At 43.5% G+C, this 17,035-nt stretch overlaps 1 protein-coding gene across 1 annotated transcript in view; it reads left to right on the top strand.

The window, feature by feature from the left end:
* The first annotated feature begins 348 nt into the window (after positions 1–348).
* The window catches only part of PAPPA (pappalysin 1), a 248,149-nt gene continuing 231,462 nt past the window's right edge, over positions 349–17,035 (top strand). Inside the window, exon 1 of the mRNA XM_075015238.1 lies at positions 349–1,151. Coding sequence (XP_074871339.1) covers positions 755–1,151 — 397 coding nt within the window. The 5' untranslated portion in view covers positions 349–754. The remainder of the gene's footprint in view (positions 1,152–17,035) is intronic.

Here is a 17,035-nt window from a genome sequence, read left to right as displayed (position 1 = left end):
GGAGGAAAGAGTGGAGGAAAAAGAGCAGCAGGGAAGGAAAGAAGAGGAAAAAAAGAAATCAGCAAAAGTGTTTGAGACGCTGGAGCTATCTTCCCCTTCAAGCTGATTGATTAGTCATGATCCCTGCAGTTTTAATGGGAATCATTCAATTGGGAAGGTGGAGCACCCTAGAGTAGATTAGCATATTCTTGTTTACTCATCTTCTGAGGGGCTTTTTCTCTTTTCTTTCATTTTGTGGAGAAGGGAGGGGGGAGAGGTTGGGGGAAAGGAGGGGGTTGTGGCTTAAGTTATAAAGGAGCCAAAAAATAAATAGATTAGAGCATCTTTTGGGGGGAGGGAAACCAGTGGGTCTGTGTCTTGGAGAAAGCTTTTTTTTTTTTTTAAAAGAAGAAAAAAAATAAAGGGAAGAAAATCCAGCAGAGAAAAGAAGAGAGAGAGGAATTCCAGCTGTGGAGGGATAGAGGAGAAGAAGACAGAGTAGGAAGAACAGAGAAATACATTTAAACCAAGGAGGAGTTTTGTTTTTGTTTTTTAATGTTTGATTTTGAAAAGAAAAAAAATCTATAAGCAAGAAAGCAAGAAAGAAAGAAAGGAAGAAAGGAAGAAAAAAAGAAAAGGAAAAGCAACTGAGAAGGGTTATAAAAAGAGCAAATACCCAAGAAGGGTGAACAGGAGAAGAAAGTCAAGGCAAGGAGGAGCCCAAAGCTGGCAGATCGGGAGGATTTGCAGGGGAGAAGGGGGGGGAAGATTGGAAATGCAGCTCTGGAGTTTGCTGCTGCCTCTTGCGCTTCTTTGTACAGCCCTAGCCAGTGGACCCGAATGTGGGATGGACGAGCGCTCCCGCAGGGCAAGAAGGGACACCAGGCACACCCGCCAGATCCGCTACACCGCCCCGGGCACCTGTGCCACCAGGTTAGCCCGAGGCAGGCGTTCCACTGCTAGTCTGGAGCCTCTGACTGTGCCCCGCAGGAGGCAACAGCGGGAGGCAAAGGGCGAAGGGGATTCCCTTACCCTAAGCAGGGCACTCTATTTCAGTGGACAAGGTGATCAGCTGCGACTGAAAGCAGATATTGAGCTGCCCAGAGATGCCTTCACTTTGCAAGTTTGGCTGAGAGCTGAAGGAGGACAGAGATCACCAGCTGTCATTGCAGGTAGGTAGCTCCTGATGCCTGTAGCATCCTTTTATATTTCGAAAGGCTGCAGAACAGCCAAGTGTAGGTACGGGTGGGTGTGTATAATGTGTGTGAATGCACATTTCAATGTGGGTGTATAGATATATACGTGTGTGTACACATCTATGTGCATATACATTTATTGATGTAGATAAACACGTCTATGTGTTTATTAGCGATATCTCTAGATTTGATGAACTAGAAACTCAGCAAACGATCTGAAAGAAAGAAAGTGAAAAACAGAGCGTGCATGTGGTATGTGTGTGTGTGTGCGCGCGCGTGCATGCGTGCGTAAAAGTTAAGTAAACTTTTGCCGGAGGCAATGGCATTATTCCAAATAGCCTCTTTATTTTAAATCAATGTACAAATGGGAAGGCGAGTACTTTTCTATATCTTTTTCATTTAATTTGGTAATGCAGAATATAACTGTCAGAAAAGCGTGTGTGTTAAAAAAACGGGTCATTTGTTTGTGTGGGGATGTGCTTGTGAGGATCCTGTTCAGTTTCCTTGGATTTGATTAGCTTTTCAGTCTATTTCAGCAGTTACCTTTTTAGACACTAGGTTAGTATGTGGCTCCAAAGAGCTGTAAAGGAACTTTTGGCTATTGTGGAGCTTCAGTAGCCAAATTTAGTTCATAAAGTTCCCAGCCCCTCAACACTCAGCTAGTACTTTTCTAGCACAGCATGTAGAGGATGTTTCTAGCATTTTTTTTCTCCTCTTCAAAATCACAAGTGCAGCATACATGATTGCAAGGTCATACTGCCCTATGACATTTTTTAGTACTGAGACCAGTCACTGACCTAAACTGTCCCATCCTGACAATAATTCAGAATACCCCCCTTTTCTTATTTAAAAGTTATTACCCTATCAGGAATTTGTGGTCTTTTTCTTTCCCCCTCCTCCCCTCTTCTTTAGTGCCAAAGTGCAGTGAAGCTGCCATAAAATTGGATACTTTTGACAAAGTGAAAGGTTTAAAAACTCTTCTCAGTGCTGCAACATTCATCTTTGCTCTGAAGGAAGCAGCAGAAAATGGAAATACCCTTTAAACCAAAGCAAACGGGAGGAGAAGGAGGATGGGGTGGGGGGCAGCAAAGAAGAGGACGTATTTTACAGTTCTTTTGGCAAGGAGATTCCCTGCAAGTATAATTTTTCCATGTGGTAGGATGCCTTAAAGAGACAGTGAGGGTTTCCCTTTCCCCTTTAAGTGGAGTCATTTCCTACAAGAGCTCAGCAGATGCTTTTCTTTTTCTTGATATAGTCACTGATCAACAGTTAGGGCTGCTTTCCTCCTGCTCCACTGCCACATTCCAATCTTTTCTTTCCTTTCTCTTGACTGCACTATACTTGACCTGTGGGATTGTTGTCACTCAAGAAAGTATCTTCCTTCTCAGGAAAAAAAAAACAACAACAAAGCAAAACAGAAACAAAGCAGTCTCAGCAGCAAATTGCTTTAATTTTCCCCTGTGCCCAGATGTTGTGTACACTTTTAAGGCGGCAAATACGGTGCATGTGAGACATTGAGCCTAGATTGTATTTCCTTCTGCCTATGGTAAGGAAAAAAGCGAGTCCAACTAGGAAGGAGGGATGAGTGATCTCAGGCAAGGAAGAGATTAGATTATCACCATTCCCCATTATTTATTATTCCCCCTCCTCCCTTATTCCTAATCATGATTTACAGCAGCAGGTCTGAAATTGCTTCCCTTTCAAGTGGGAAAAGACAGAGTCTAGGTTTACATAGATATTGTCAGTGGAAATGCAAAGCAAATATATAGACTTATTTAATCCAAAGATGGAATCACTATTTTACTAGATGTCATTATTCGCATGATCAGGAATCTAGACACACACGCACACGCACACACACACACACATGCAGATTGTCAGTAGTAAAATATAATATTTTCATTGATTTGGGGAGGTTGAGTTGTTGCTCTTGTAAAACACCTGACCCCTTTTATGCACAGAACTAACATTCCGTTAGAAAAATGCCCACTTTAGAACCATAAAGCTTGTAGCTTTACTCCAGAGAATGTTGTTGGTTTTTCTTTTTTTTTTTAAACTCCACCTCGCCTAGTTGAAGAGGAGCCAGGTTTTGCTGTGTGTGTAAACACCTGGAATAGAGCCAAGGAGGAATTCAATTGGAGTATCCTCCACACACTAACTGTCTCCCAGACCTGCGGCAAGCTTAGGAGAGATTAGACTCTTCCCTGAATGAGCAAATCAAGGGTTCTAGGTGCCAAAAACTTGGCTCTCTCATTTTAACTTGTTTTAGATATGACAGATTTAGGAATCTCATTCTATCCTGGGAGTCACATTGGGACCCCCTACCCCTCCGCCCTCAGAATTCAGTAGTCTGTCTAGCCGTTAAAATGGGAGGGGAGGTGGGGCCAAATTCACTGCTGATATAAGCGGCAGTCTTGGCCCCTGGAGTTTGTTGGTGTCTTTACCATCGATATGTTGTGGAGAGCAGGGAGGGTTGCACTGGATGAAAGGCAGAACATTACCTATATGAAATGAAACTTCTCGTTTTCTTCAGTGTCTTCCCATCAGTTCCTCTGCCCTTCCTCCTCAATCCAACCCCGCCCCTGCCCCCTTCAGCCCAGGATCTTTTGGCTCCATTTGCTGGGGATAGTCAGCGGTGTTCCTATCAAGCAGAATGTATGTGCACTGAGTTCATTCATTCTAAATCTCGGGTAGAATCCAGGTTGCCATCAGCTTCTCGAGGTGAGCCCTGAGAGTGAAGGCACTGCTCAGCTATTATATGCTAAAGAGAGCTCCGGTGCTTCTCAGAAGCCACATCGCCTTACGTCACTGTTTGCTGCAGTATTCAATTTATTTTTGTAACCGCCTAATTTTATAGCGCTACTATACTGGTTAGTCATCGCTGTGGGCCATCCCCCTCTCTCTGAGGGTAGGCGGCCCTCAGTGCCAGCGTCTGCCAATTTTCATGCTGGTTTGCGGTGATGTTATTTCTGCCCTGTTTGACTTCGTTGATATCGGTTCTGGCATTTTGTGAAGCAAAGCGGTTGAGAAAATTGCTGTTTGACCCACTAATACGTATTGTGAAAAAAACCCAGCTTCCATTGCCCAAAGGCAGACTCAGAGCATGGAATATCCCTTCGCTACACCAGCCCATGCAACAAGCCTAGATGCAGCACAGGCAACTTCACAAACCCCATACAATCAAGTTGCACAGCATTTGCAGAGGCATACACCTACCTCCCACATCACGAACACATTCACCCCCACACATGTTCAAAGCCAGTGTTCTTTGGTTTATGTTTGCTTTTAAAGACAGCAAACATCTCCAATGCAGCCCTTTCTACATCTGGAGGCATCTCTGGTGCAACAACCGAGGCGTTAATTTAACCACTTTAAATGAGGGTGACCTTTAATCCAGTTGGATTGCTTAAACTCAGTGCAATACTTAGACGGCAATGCACAATCGACCCAGCTTCCGTCAGACCCAAAGACAGTCCAGTTTGACAATGGAATTACATTTCCACCCTAAGAAACGGGCTCCTCCTTGCTTGTTCCTGTCTGCGTGTGTGTTGTTGGTAGAGAGCTCAAGAGTGGGATGGTCTGAGTTTTATTAGCAGTGTGACGTTGACTCTTTAATAGGTAGGAGCTGAAAGGATTGTGTGAATGATCAGATGTGGGAGCGGTAGTAAAAAGGCATGCCTGCTCCAGAGAGGGAAAGTCATTTGTGTTTTGTTTTCTTTTTTTTCTTTCACTCTCTCTCTCACACTGACACCCTCTCTGTCTCTGTCCCTCTGGCTGCCAACAGAGAGGATGATCCCAAGCTTCATAAGTCAGGGAGTGCCTGTGTTTTCCTAACTTCACTCCACTCATATAACGGCAGCAGACTCCAAAGGGGAAGAAATGCCAAAACCAGCACTGTGGAGCTCTTTTTAAAGTCATAGTCTCAGTGTAGAGTGAGCCCAGGAGAAATGCCTCCTGCAGGGTTTCCACAAGTGGGCTAATCTGGAGGTACACAAGTGATTGGAAGTAGCTCTCCAGTGTTCAAACAGCAGTGTTAGAGCACATCAAAGAATTTCGTTCACGTTTGATTTCCTCCTATAATTAATCTGCTGTCACACTGCTACACTGCCATTGCAGTCAATGGGTGGGATGCAGTGTTGGTGCTGTTTTTAGCAAGCTGATGTTTTAGCAGGTGAGCTTTCAACTGAGTTACTGCTTCTGCACAGATGCTGTTCCACTACTCCCCCATGCAAAACAGATAGGTAGGTAATGTAATACCAAAACAGACAGATGACGACGCATCTTTTGTTCTTCAACAGTCTGCAGCTGTTCACTTCCCTGGATGTTGCAGTGGTTTTGGATATTTTAAATTAAATAATTTTTGCGACTAGAGGAAGAACCACCTGTCACAAGTTCTAATCCCATCACTAACTGCGTTTCTGGAGGGTGTTCTCAGGCCAAGGTGCTGGGCCTGGTATAAGGAACAGACCAGAAAGTTGCTGAGTAGGACAACCAATATACAATGAATTTATCTGTTCATCTGCGTAGTAGGTACACCTTAGCAAGCTGTGGGACTTTCTGCTAATGTAGGCAAACCCTGACTTGAATCAACCACCTGCAGGGTGAGAGGATGAAGAGGTCTTACTCTGTAGTTCACTGTATTCTCAGCGCCTCTGCTCTGCATTCAAATAATTAGCACCAGTTCTGGTGGCAGTTTCATGCAGTAGCTACCTGTCCACTAGGAGAGGATTTCAAATGAGCCCCTGATGTCTTTTCATTTAAGAAACACTTTGGTGCTTTTTTGATTTATTTCATTTTGACAGCAGAAATAGGGAGGGGGATGAGAGAAGACAGCAACTCATGCCGTGAGAGTTTTAATTTTTTTTCCCTTTACCTATCTCTCCCCTCCACCCAGTGGAGGCAAAGTACAACTGGGTAAAGGAAAAAAGATCCTGAAACCTCCAGAACACATGGAGTTCTAGAACCCAGAGAGGATTTGAAGGTCCTAACATTTCTGTTCTGCTTCCTACTCAAGCAGCCAGACTGCTATATTTGCAAATTGTTTCCAAAAGAGGCTGCCTCCTGGCTTCACTGATACATAGAGCAATGGTAAATGAGGGTGGAACACTGGTGATGGTGGTAGGTGTGGGGGAGGGGGTTGTGCATATGTGAAGTGTGGTAAAATAAGGTTCCCAAATGCTGAGGTTTCTCACAGGATGAGCTGGTTCCCTCAAGTCCCACATAGATTTTGTCCCCAGAGCTTATGACAGGACCAGTGTTCCCTCTGTTTTTTGCATATGGGGTGGAATATGTGCACCATGGCATGTGCCATGTGTACCACCAATAGAAACACATGCTGTTGGCTGTGGGAGGTCTGTGGGCACTCTGCTAATCAGTTCGGTGACACCTGGATCTCTCCAGGGTGGCCACCCAAATGCTCAGCTTACAGGGAACACTGGACAGGACTACACTCCCGAAGACAAGCCTATGACTCGGTGAGAGTACATCTACACAGCAAAAGGGCTGCTTGGGCTAGTCTACCTCAGCCAGCTTGAATCCAGCTAGAGTGGGTAATCACAGTAGTAATGGGAGCACAGCACAGGATTTGGAGCAGGCTAGTGAACTGAATATGTGCCCAGAGTCTGTGCTAGGCTGTTACTCCTGCCCAGAAGTCCAAACTGTGCTGTCTGTACCGCTCGTACCCACTCTAGCTACATTCAAGCTTGCGTCCACACTGCTTTTGCTGTGTAGCCTAATCCTGAGAGGGAGTTCTGTAGAAAGTGAACTACAGGGACACAGGTTGGAGAGCAACTTGGAATTGGGCTCTCTACTATGGGCTTAAGGAAACACAAAGAAGAACAGGAGTCTGGGTGACAGCTGTTAAGGAGCAGGCCTGTAGAGGCAGCTGGATCCTGGGAAAACCTTGTGTATAAGGGAATCACTAACATTATGTCTAGATTCCAAGCTTCTGTTGGGAGCCTCGAGGTCTCCCAACAGAAGTCTGTCACTCTGGGAGCCTTCTGCCAACATCCACAAAGTAGAAGGGGTATGTTGACAGAGGGGATTTTCCCAACATTTGGTCCCATGTGGATAGGTCAAATGTCAGTAAAGCCTCTCCCAATGAAACTGTTGGCAGGAGATATGCAAATGTATTGCGCAATATGCATATCTTTAGATGACAATTATCAGCAATTTAGACATAGCCTTAGTCACCATCTGTGAAATGGGGATATTATTTTCTTTTTCCTGTCCCTTTGTCTGTCTTGTCTATTGAGATTGTAAGCTCCTTGTTGCAGTCTTTGTTATACATTTGTTCATATGCAGGCACAATGGGGTCTGTTCTATGGTATGGCCTCTAGGCACCACGGAACACAAATCAATAATATGAATAATGTCTTTTCTTTCTTAAATTTCTCATTACATCCCAAATAACGCTGAAGAGATTCTCTGTGTAGCATTATGCATCTTTCATACCCATCTTTTCCACAAAATACTAGCCTGGAAATATGAGATAATACCAATCCTACTATTCTACATATTTAAAAACTGCAGTATTTCATAGTCACAGCCCTGTGCACTACAGGCTTGTTACAGCTTTGTCTGGGACAATAAATGACTATTTCCATATTTGTTCTTTGTTGTTACATCTAAAACATAAATTTAACTACCTGATTCTGAATTGATGCCAGTCTAAATCTGTAGCAATTCCCTTACATTGGCGTAACTGAGATGCAAATTCGTTCTCTTGTTTTATTCCAGTTTTCTGTATGGGAAAAAAAAATCCCTGGCTCTTCTTCTATCAATTCCTTCTCACCTCTAACCCCCTTTCTATTCTTCTCTCTTTCCCTTACACACACACACACACACACACACACACACACACACAATTCCCAAAGCCCCTTTGATTTTTCTCAGATCAATAGAGCATTTAAACTCCAGTCATAAAGGAAAGAAAGCTTGTTTATTCTTCTAAATTGTTTGACACAAGTGAAGGATCCTGTAAACTCGGAGGGTTTCATTTAACGCATGTGTTTGATATACATTTCAAGCTTCACAAAGCCATACATAAAAGAGGGCATTATTACAATGGCCTATGGGGAGGAAAATCTGTGAAAAGTGTAAAAGCAGTGAAGAAAAAAAAAAGGAGGTTAGTCCACAGGAAGAAAAGAAAACAAGAGAGAGCTTGAGACAGTTCCCAGAATCTCAGATTTTGCCACGCTTACTCAGGTTGATCGTAATAGAACTTTGTGCACAGCAAAGTACTGCTCCATCTGAAAAAGGTTGACTGACCCTGACCCTAGAGACACTATATCTAAAGGTGAAATCATCCAAGCACAGAAATACAGTGGGCCAGATGCTTAAATGGGGCAAATTACCATAGTTCCATTGACTTCTGTTTACACCAGTTGGGGATCTGTGATGAGGAACCTCATCCAGAGACCACAGAAGTCAAAGGAAAATCAGTAGGATTGGTGGAAGTGGGGTATAGGGTTTTAAAGAGGCCTTTCTGGGTCTTGTCTCCCTTTCTCTTCCCCGAAGGATAATTAACATCCACTGATTTCCTGCCATGTCTTCACAAAAGAAAAAAACAGCCATGTAGCACTTTGAAGACTAACAAGATAATTTATTAAGTGATGATCTTTCATGGGCCTTTTGTGGGGCCGACCCATGAATTAGTGATTTTCCTAGAGCTGAAGAAGTAGGTCTGTCCCACGAAAGCTCACCTAATAAATTATTTTGCTAGTCTTTAAAGTGCTACTTGACCGCTTTTTGTTTTGATGGCTAGCTCTCTGTGACCATTTGCCCTGTCTTGTTTTGCATATAGGAGCCAGACCAGAAGGGGAAAATCACAAAGCTTTCACCTCAGAATAATTGGCGAGGGGAAAGGACTCTGGTTAGTTTAGTTTTTGTTGTAATCCACTACAAGTGCTCAGAGGCTCTGTCGCCTCCAAACTATTTTTTTCACTGTTAAGTATTTATTCAGAACATACCATCCAACTTTCAGGTCAGCTATATGATGTAAATGTGTAACCTTCCTGTCCACCCTCTCATCACCATCATGTTCTGGATTCATCTCTGATTATCTGGGGTCTGTGATTCCACCTTATTTCCTTCCTGACAGGCAGAGTTTCAGTCTCTTTACTTTTTGTCTGTTGGGCAGACGCTATATATATGGTGCTATTGCTCCCTGAGTATTACAGAAACAAGGTGCAGAAGGTAGTAGCTTTTACTGGAGCTTTGTAAAAGCTGGAAAGCTTATCTGTGACACCCACAAAAATTGTGGTCCAATAAAAGATATTATTGCATCTACCCAGTCCTGCTAAGTGAATATAATTTCTTCAATGACCTTGAGTTCTCCAAAATTCTGTTCATCTTTCAGCACATGGTTGTAATGACCCAAATCTGGAGCGGCATTTTTTAGCTTGGTGCATAAAAGCTTTTCATAGAATCACAGAATCAAAGGGTTGAAGGGACCTCAGGAGGTCATTGAGTCCAGCCCCCTGCTTCAAGCAGGATCAACCCCCACTAAGTCATGCCAGCCAGGACCTTGTCAAGCCGGGACTTAAAAACCTTGAGGGATGGAGAATCCACCACCTTTCTAGGCAATGCATTCCAATGCTTCACCACCCTCCTGGTGAAGTAGTTTTTCCTAATATCTAACCTACACCTCTTTCTCTTTACCTTCAGGCCGTTACTCCTTGTTCTGCCATCTGACACCACTGAGAACAGTTTCTCACCCTCCTCTTTAGAGCTCCCCTTCAGGAAGTTGAAGGCTGCGATTAAATCACCCCTAAGTCTTCTCTTCTGTAAACTAAACAAACTCAAATCCCTCAGCCTATCTTCATAGGTCCTTGTTTAAAATTTACATGGTGAGTGTGGGAAAGTGTGTGTTGGTGCCTTCCTGGAATTATTTATCATATCCAGTTTCATATCCACCCTAATGCTATATGCATATGGAGCAAGCAGTCACTTGAATTGGCTGCACCCTGGCAAAGATAGGGATGAAGTGAAACAGACGCATAGGGTGATGGCATGAGGGAGAGTCGGGGTGCTATTAGGAGATAGGGCACCTCTTCACAAAAGCATAAAGTTTAGTGCTTTAGAGTAGAAGACCAATCTGTCCTGGGCCAATTAACTCCCAAGGGCTGGTAGGCTTGCCTCACCTCCTGCTTGTGAATTAGATTTAGGTCTGTTTATCTATTCTCCTTCCTGTTCACGACAGGCTGAACCTCTCTAATCTGTAATTCTTGCATCCGGCAACATCCGTAATCCAGCGTGATTTTAGTTAGCAGGATGACCACTTATCATGGGTGTGGCCAAGTTTCCCGTGGTCCCATAAAGTTTGTTTACAGCCACAAATCCAGGCTCTCAGTGTTCGGTGCTGTTATTTAGCTCTAATTTACCCTTAAATGAATTTCAGGAGCCCAGTAAGCAGTGGAAGTGTTGGTAATGCTGCTAGACAATATTGACCTCCCATAGTCTGACAAAATTGTCTCATCTGGCACAGGTCAGGTCTTGAGGGTGCTGGACGAGACAGGTTCAACTGTACTATGTTTTTCCTTCTCTTTCATATTTCTTATTCTCCTTATCTTTACATGCATGAGATTGCTTTTTTTTTCACCTGAATTTCCCACTCCCCTGCTCATCCCCTTCTCCTCCATCCAATTCCCAGGGTTTTGGGGGTGGGGGGGGATTGTGCAAAGAGCAGGCCTGCACCAGACACAAATACATCAGCTGCTGGCTCCATTTCTTCTTTGTTTCCCCTTCTCTCTTGGTGCTTAGATGTACCTTCAGACAGATCAAGCACTCAGAGCTAGGAGAGGACTCAAATAAATCCATTTAAGGGAGCAAGACTTGAGGGAAATAATGAGAGGGGAGAAAGGAGGTGCCCATATATTTCCTTATTGGCAGTTTCATTTAGTTTTGAATGTAGGGGATTTTTCACTTAGACTTTTTTTTTGTAATAACAATAACTATGCAATTCTATACACTGTCCTGGCCATTTGGGAACTTCAGAGCACTCTGCAAACAATGATACACTCAACAACTATGATATTGGCATTGACCTCCTTTTACAGGCAGGAAAATTGAGGCACGGAGGTGCTGTGATTGGGGAAGAATGAGATAAATTGTCAATGATGGATCCAGGAATAGAACCCAGAAATCATGGCTCCTCGTCTGCTGTTTTCACTCTTTCCAGTGGTATCATATGTTATTTCTTTATCTGGGTTCTGCTTCATTTAAAGTCATGGCTCTGTCTATAAATTTATGTCTAACTTTTTCCCCACCCATGCTCAGATGTTATGAGGTCGATACATGTTGGTAAGGTGGACAGTTTGAGTGAAGATTGATGCAAAATCATTGTTTCTAACATCACTTAGTTTAGCATAGTGGCAACGAATGAGAGAAGGGACTGGAAGAGTTTGGGAATGGGTAACAGAAAATCAGAGATTTGTCTTGAATGAAAATCCCAGATCCAAACACTGTAAATGTTGGGGATGTTTAGATCCCAATTGCCTGCTGTGATTTCTAACATGGGCCAGCCCCTGAACTTGGGAGAAGTACAGATCCAACTGCAGCTTCTCCCATCAGGCCCATCTGTAGTTAAAACAGGACAGTTTAATACTTTGGGGAAATCATTGGTTTATTCTGTGCATCTGTGACTATGTCATTTGCTGATATGCTCTCTCAGAAATATGAGGTAAAAGTATTTACCCTCTACCCATTTTATGAGCCCTATTCTAAACAAATAGGCTCAGATTATGGGCCAGATTTTCAAGAGTTTAGCACCCAGTAGCACCCATTATTCACAATGGTAATTATTGGGTGCAGAGCAGTTTGGAAATCCAGTCAGCAATAGTTTAGGGGATTGTCAGTGGATTGGATCCCTTTGCTGCTTCTCATTGATTCAAATATGGGTCTGGTTAATACATTCTCCCATCTGATGGCTGTTCTATCACAGGATGGATGGGTCACAGTCCAATTCTTAGTGCAGATATTGTCCAGAAACCCCTGAACAACTACATTTTTGTCAGCAGTATCAACACAGAGCTAAGGATAGAATGAGCCATTAGAAAACACCAGAGAGGTCTCTCCCAATTAGAATGGAGGTTGATGCAAGGGAAAGTTGCATTATTACTATATGTCTCATACATCAGTTGTATGGATAAACAGCAGGTCTCCATCTTTGGGGTTGTCAGAATAACACCCTTCTCCAGCAAGAGTTTAATTATCTGTTTCAATGTAAATAAGTCAAAAATTTGAGCCTTCACTCAACTGAGCTCTTGAATGGCAATATTAAGGAAGAGACAGAAACTGGAAATCAAAGCTGAAAGTTGACCGAGTGCACTATGCACAGGACTGTAAACCATGCGTTGGGCACAGGAAAGGATGACCAGTGAGAGCCGGAATCTGCTGGAAATTACATCAAAGTATAGCTGGAGGAAGTCACCTGAAGCAGAGGTCAAAGCAGAGGCTCTAGATTTACACCTGTTTAGCATAGTTTTGGGCCTAGATGCATAGGGTTCAACAGGGAGTAAATGTACCCAAGACTGTAGCCCCTAGGTTTCCCTGAGACTTTTTCTTTGCTGAGGATGATTTAATTGGGGCGAGGTGTTCATTCTGGTGATGCAGTGGGAAGCATTTGTTCAGAATGAGGTTGGCTTTTTTGTTTTGTTTTGTTTTGTTTTTCTGGAGCATTTTCTTCATGTACCTATAATATTCCCACTAGCCTTGTAAAATCATGCCCTCTACAGTTCACACAATAAGCCCTTTGTGGTCCTGACAACAAACATATGTAAACTCAGCTCAAGTCTTGTGGCCCTGAACTTTTTTTCCTCTCATGTCCAGAATCCAGTAAAAATATTGCCTCTTCTGTTTACAAACACAAACCCCAGGAGGAAGTCCAGAAGGTAATTAATGAAAGGCAGTCATAGACTTGGTCTCAGGCTGGGATTTGGACCCAGCAGAGTTACTGGATATTTCCTACTGCTCATGTGTTTATGGATGTCTCTCACAGTGTGTCTCTCAGTCCATCTAAGGGGAATGGGGATGGAGGAGAGACACAAGCTGCTTCTAACATCAATTCACTTTTAAGGAAGTGTCAGCCCAATAATGATTCCAAGCCCCAAAAGGAAAAAAAAAAAACCAAAGGTACTTCTAATGGTTGTGGTAGCCCACATAGCACCGTGTGAAACGAACTCTGGGTATCTGAAATTCATAGTTAATTCAACAAAGGTTGATTCTGTTCTCTAACATAAGTGTATATCATGCATTTCTGTCTACATGACTGATCAATATATTTACACTAATCCCACCACCATACGGTCTGAGTTTATCTGCATTCCCAGTTACTTGAAGGTATCAGAGATCTCCAGAACCAAGTTGTCAGTCCGAGCCACAAATGTTGGGCCTAGATATAAGCTTTCTCTGATTTACCTGTGTTCATGGTTCTGGTTTGGCTCCCTTCAGAAGCCAGGACAGGGCCATTTTTTTGTTTGTTTGTGTCTGGAGTCATGTCTAAACATCCCCAGGATTTGAAGGATTGATTTGGAGTTCTGATTTGGGATGATCCTCTACTAAAACCTTTTGGGTAGACACAGTCATGCTGGCAGTTTTCAAGTTAAGGTCTGATCCTGCAACATGAGTAATCTGTGGTCACATAAATCCATCAACATCAGCCTGAGTGGAGGTTACAGGACTCCTAGCTCATGAATCCACTGGAGCTCCATTTTGGAGTGACTCCTTTGGAAGATTTAAGTTAGATTCTGGTCTCTGTCCCAGCCAGTCTAAACCATTTTGTTGGTGTGCAGAGACAGCAAAGGGGTCACTATAACTCTGGAGAGAATTTCAGTACCATAGACCTGGCCCTACACCTTCCTCTTCAGTCACTCTCCCTCAGATGGGGTGTGGAGGAAGCAGTGGGCAAGGGCTGGAGCATTTAGCACTATAACTGCTGGAGACTGGGGAGCAGTGTACAGGCAAGCTCCGTCTCTTGGCAGTCACTTGATAATGAGTAGGATGCCTTCATGTCACGCTCCTATTTGTGACTCTGTAGATGGCTGACCAGACCGATTCTGGAACAGCAGGTCTTATAACAGAAGGGACAGGTGTTGGTAGCTGTTGGAGGGGCACAGAGTAGTTTTTCCAGCTCTTTTCTCCTTCCCCACCTCTCCTCTTCTGCGCTGTGATGGGACCTCTCAGATTGTGCCACTGCCTCACAGATTGCTGTTGCCCACTATGGACAGCCCTGGGCAAGGTTCTCCCAAATGTTGATACCGATGCTGCACTTTTTCATGTGTGCCTCCAGCATGTCCTTATATTGCTTCCTCTGGCCCCCAACTCTCCTCCATCCTTCCTCCAACTTGGAAAACAGAATCTGTTTTGGGAGGCTGTCATACATTAGAAGAGTCCTTTCATTCCTGTAACTCGCCAGAGGGACCACAGGCATTCCCAGTGCAGGCAGAATCCAGGTTACTTAAATCCACCTGCTGTGCTATGGCTTTTTGGCCCAGAATTGAAAACAAAGTAGTGAATGTTCTAGAGGGAGGCTCACTCACTTGTTTGGCAAGCAGTGCAGTTTCCCCCGGGTGAGATTTTTGAAAGCTGCTGGCAAAACTGGGCAATCTTGTGGGTGAGCATTTTTCAGTATACATGAAATTTGACTGCTACTCACTGAAAAGAGACCAAGAGATGGGGCTAAAGCAAAACCCTACATAGGAGCTCTACAAATATGCCCTTATTTCTGTAATGGGCTGCAGTGAAATCCTGGCTTCCCAAACTTTTGAGAAGTTTGTGCTCCTCTTTAATTTTTAGCAGTATTTCACTCTCCTCTGGCAGTGGTATATTTCTCTTTCCACTCCCCTATGCTAATGGCTCTTCTGTATATCATGACAGACTGACCACAGGTAAATTGCGTGGACATAATTCTTCAAATCCCAGTCAACACAACTTGACATTCAGCTGTCTTGTTATTTATTGAGTGCCCTCTGCATACTTAAAACTTGCTGTTTCTGTCTGGAAGTATTTGTCTTTTAGTTCATACAGAAAAAAATACAACTCAGGCATTTCCCGGGCAATGGGGGAAAAGAGTGAGGCAGGACAGAGTAAGCTCCAAGTGGCACAAAATTTAACGGAGATGTCACATGGAAGGACAGTGTTGCAAAGTCTGTTTTAAGGAAGAAACTGACTGGAGCACAAGGAGGTGGAGACTCCTTGGTTATGATTGGGGAAAAGAACAGAGGATTCTCTCTACTAATAATTTCAGAGGGGGTAGAGTTAGAGAGAAGGATATTTGTGGTGAAAATGTCTACACTGCTCTATACGAGAAAAGTAATTTTTGTCTCCACCAGCAGGGTGATCTGACAGAATGAGTCCAGTGTTAGGTAGAGAGGTGTCCTGATTTTTAATCCTGGCTGTGCCTCTGACATAAGGCCTTCCACTTCATTTGTATGTTTCCCTATGGGTGTGTCTACACTAGCTCCCTACTTTGAAGAGAGCATGGTAAGAAGGATGTCGGGAGATTAGTAATGAAGTGCTGCAGTGCATATGCAGCACTTGGTTAAGCTAATTCTCCCCTGTGGCAGCTTCAAAATGTTAGACTTTGAAATGCTGGCTAGCGTGTAGCCGCGGCTAACCTGCTGGTACTTGGAAGTGCCTGGGCAACTTCGAAGTCTCTTTACTCCTCAAAATTTTGAGGAGTAAAGGAGCTTGGAAGTTGCCCAGACACTTCAAAGTACCAGCCAGCCAGCACTTCGAAGTTTACCACTTCAAAGTTGCCATGGGGACAATTAGCTTAATGAAGTGCTGCATATGCACCGCAGCACTTTATTAGTAATCTCCTGACACCCTACTTACCATGCTCCCTTTGAAGTAAGGAGCTAGTGTAGACACAGCCTATCTGTAAAATGGGGATAATAATACCATCCAAAATGGTTTGAAGAAGAGTCTGTTCTGCTGAGCTTGCTGTTGGATCGAAATATTCTCCACTGTGCTGTTTCCTCTGCAGTAGCTGTAGAGTTCTGGTTGCAGAGAGCATGTGAGACGTAATGACAGCAGTACATCATGCACATTGCATTCTTATCTATTTCTGCCATCTTTTCTTAAAAGGCTCTTGCTTCTTGTGTAAGCATGCATCAGTCTGCCTCTCAAGCATATCTTTCTCTTGTTGAATAGCAGGCTGCTTTCTGAATGGACTGGCTCAAGCAATTCTCCTTTGCTTTCAGACTGCTTGGCATGAAATGTGCATCTCTCACTCTTGCTCTTGGTCGGTGGAATATTGCAGTCTGGAGAGTTCTGAAACCTCCCAGTATGTTGTCTGCCAAAGCCTCCATGTAATTTATTGTTATGATATGTGAGTGTTTGGTGGATTTTTATGTCACATCTGTAATTGGCTCTGAAGATCAAGGATTGGTTCAGTTGCTCACCGATGGCATCACAGAAGATGAGATCTGTCCGTTGATGGCTCAGTCTACACATCTGAATGTTTCCAAGGCAAAAGCACTTTGAGGTCTTACAGATATCATTGCAAGAATATGTGCACCACTAATTGTCTAGTTGAAAGAGCAGCCCTCTTTAATAATCAATGTTGTGGTTTAATGTCTAAAGCCAGGGACTGGAGATTATGACTTTTGGAGTCTGTTTCTAGCTTTGCCACTGATTTGTTTGGGAATCTTGGCCTTGTCACTTAGTCTTTGCTCCCATTTATGTCTCGTAGACTTCCCTTGGCCACAGTGTGGTTGCATACAATATACATCTCCACATAATTTGGTTCTCTTTTCCAGCCTCCTCATCTGCAAAATGAAAATAACATTAATACCTCTTTGGAAAGGGCTTCGAGAGGTCATGAAAAACAATATGGAAGTTCAAAGTGGTATTAATAG

Source organism: Carettochelys insculpta, chromosome 21 (assembly GCF_033958435.1).
Source record: "Carettochelys insculpta isolate YL-2023 chromosome 21, ASM3395843v1, whole genome shotgun sequence".
NCBI classification, from domain to species: domain Eukaryota; kingdom Metazoa; phylum Chordata; order Testudines; family Carettochelyidae; genus Carettochelys; species Carettochelys insculpta.
The sequence above is the reverse complement of the archived record's forward strand: the minus strand, read 5'-3'. Positions and strand labels throughout refer to the sequence as shown.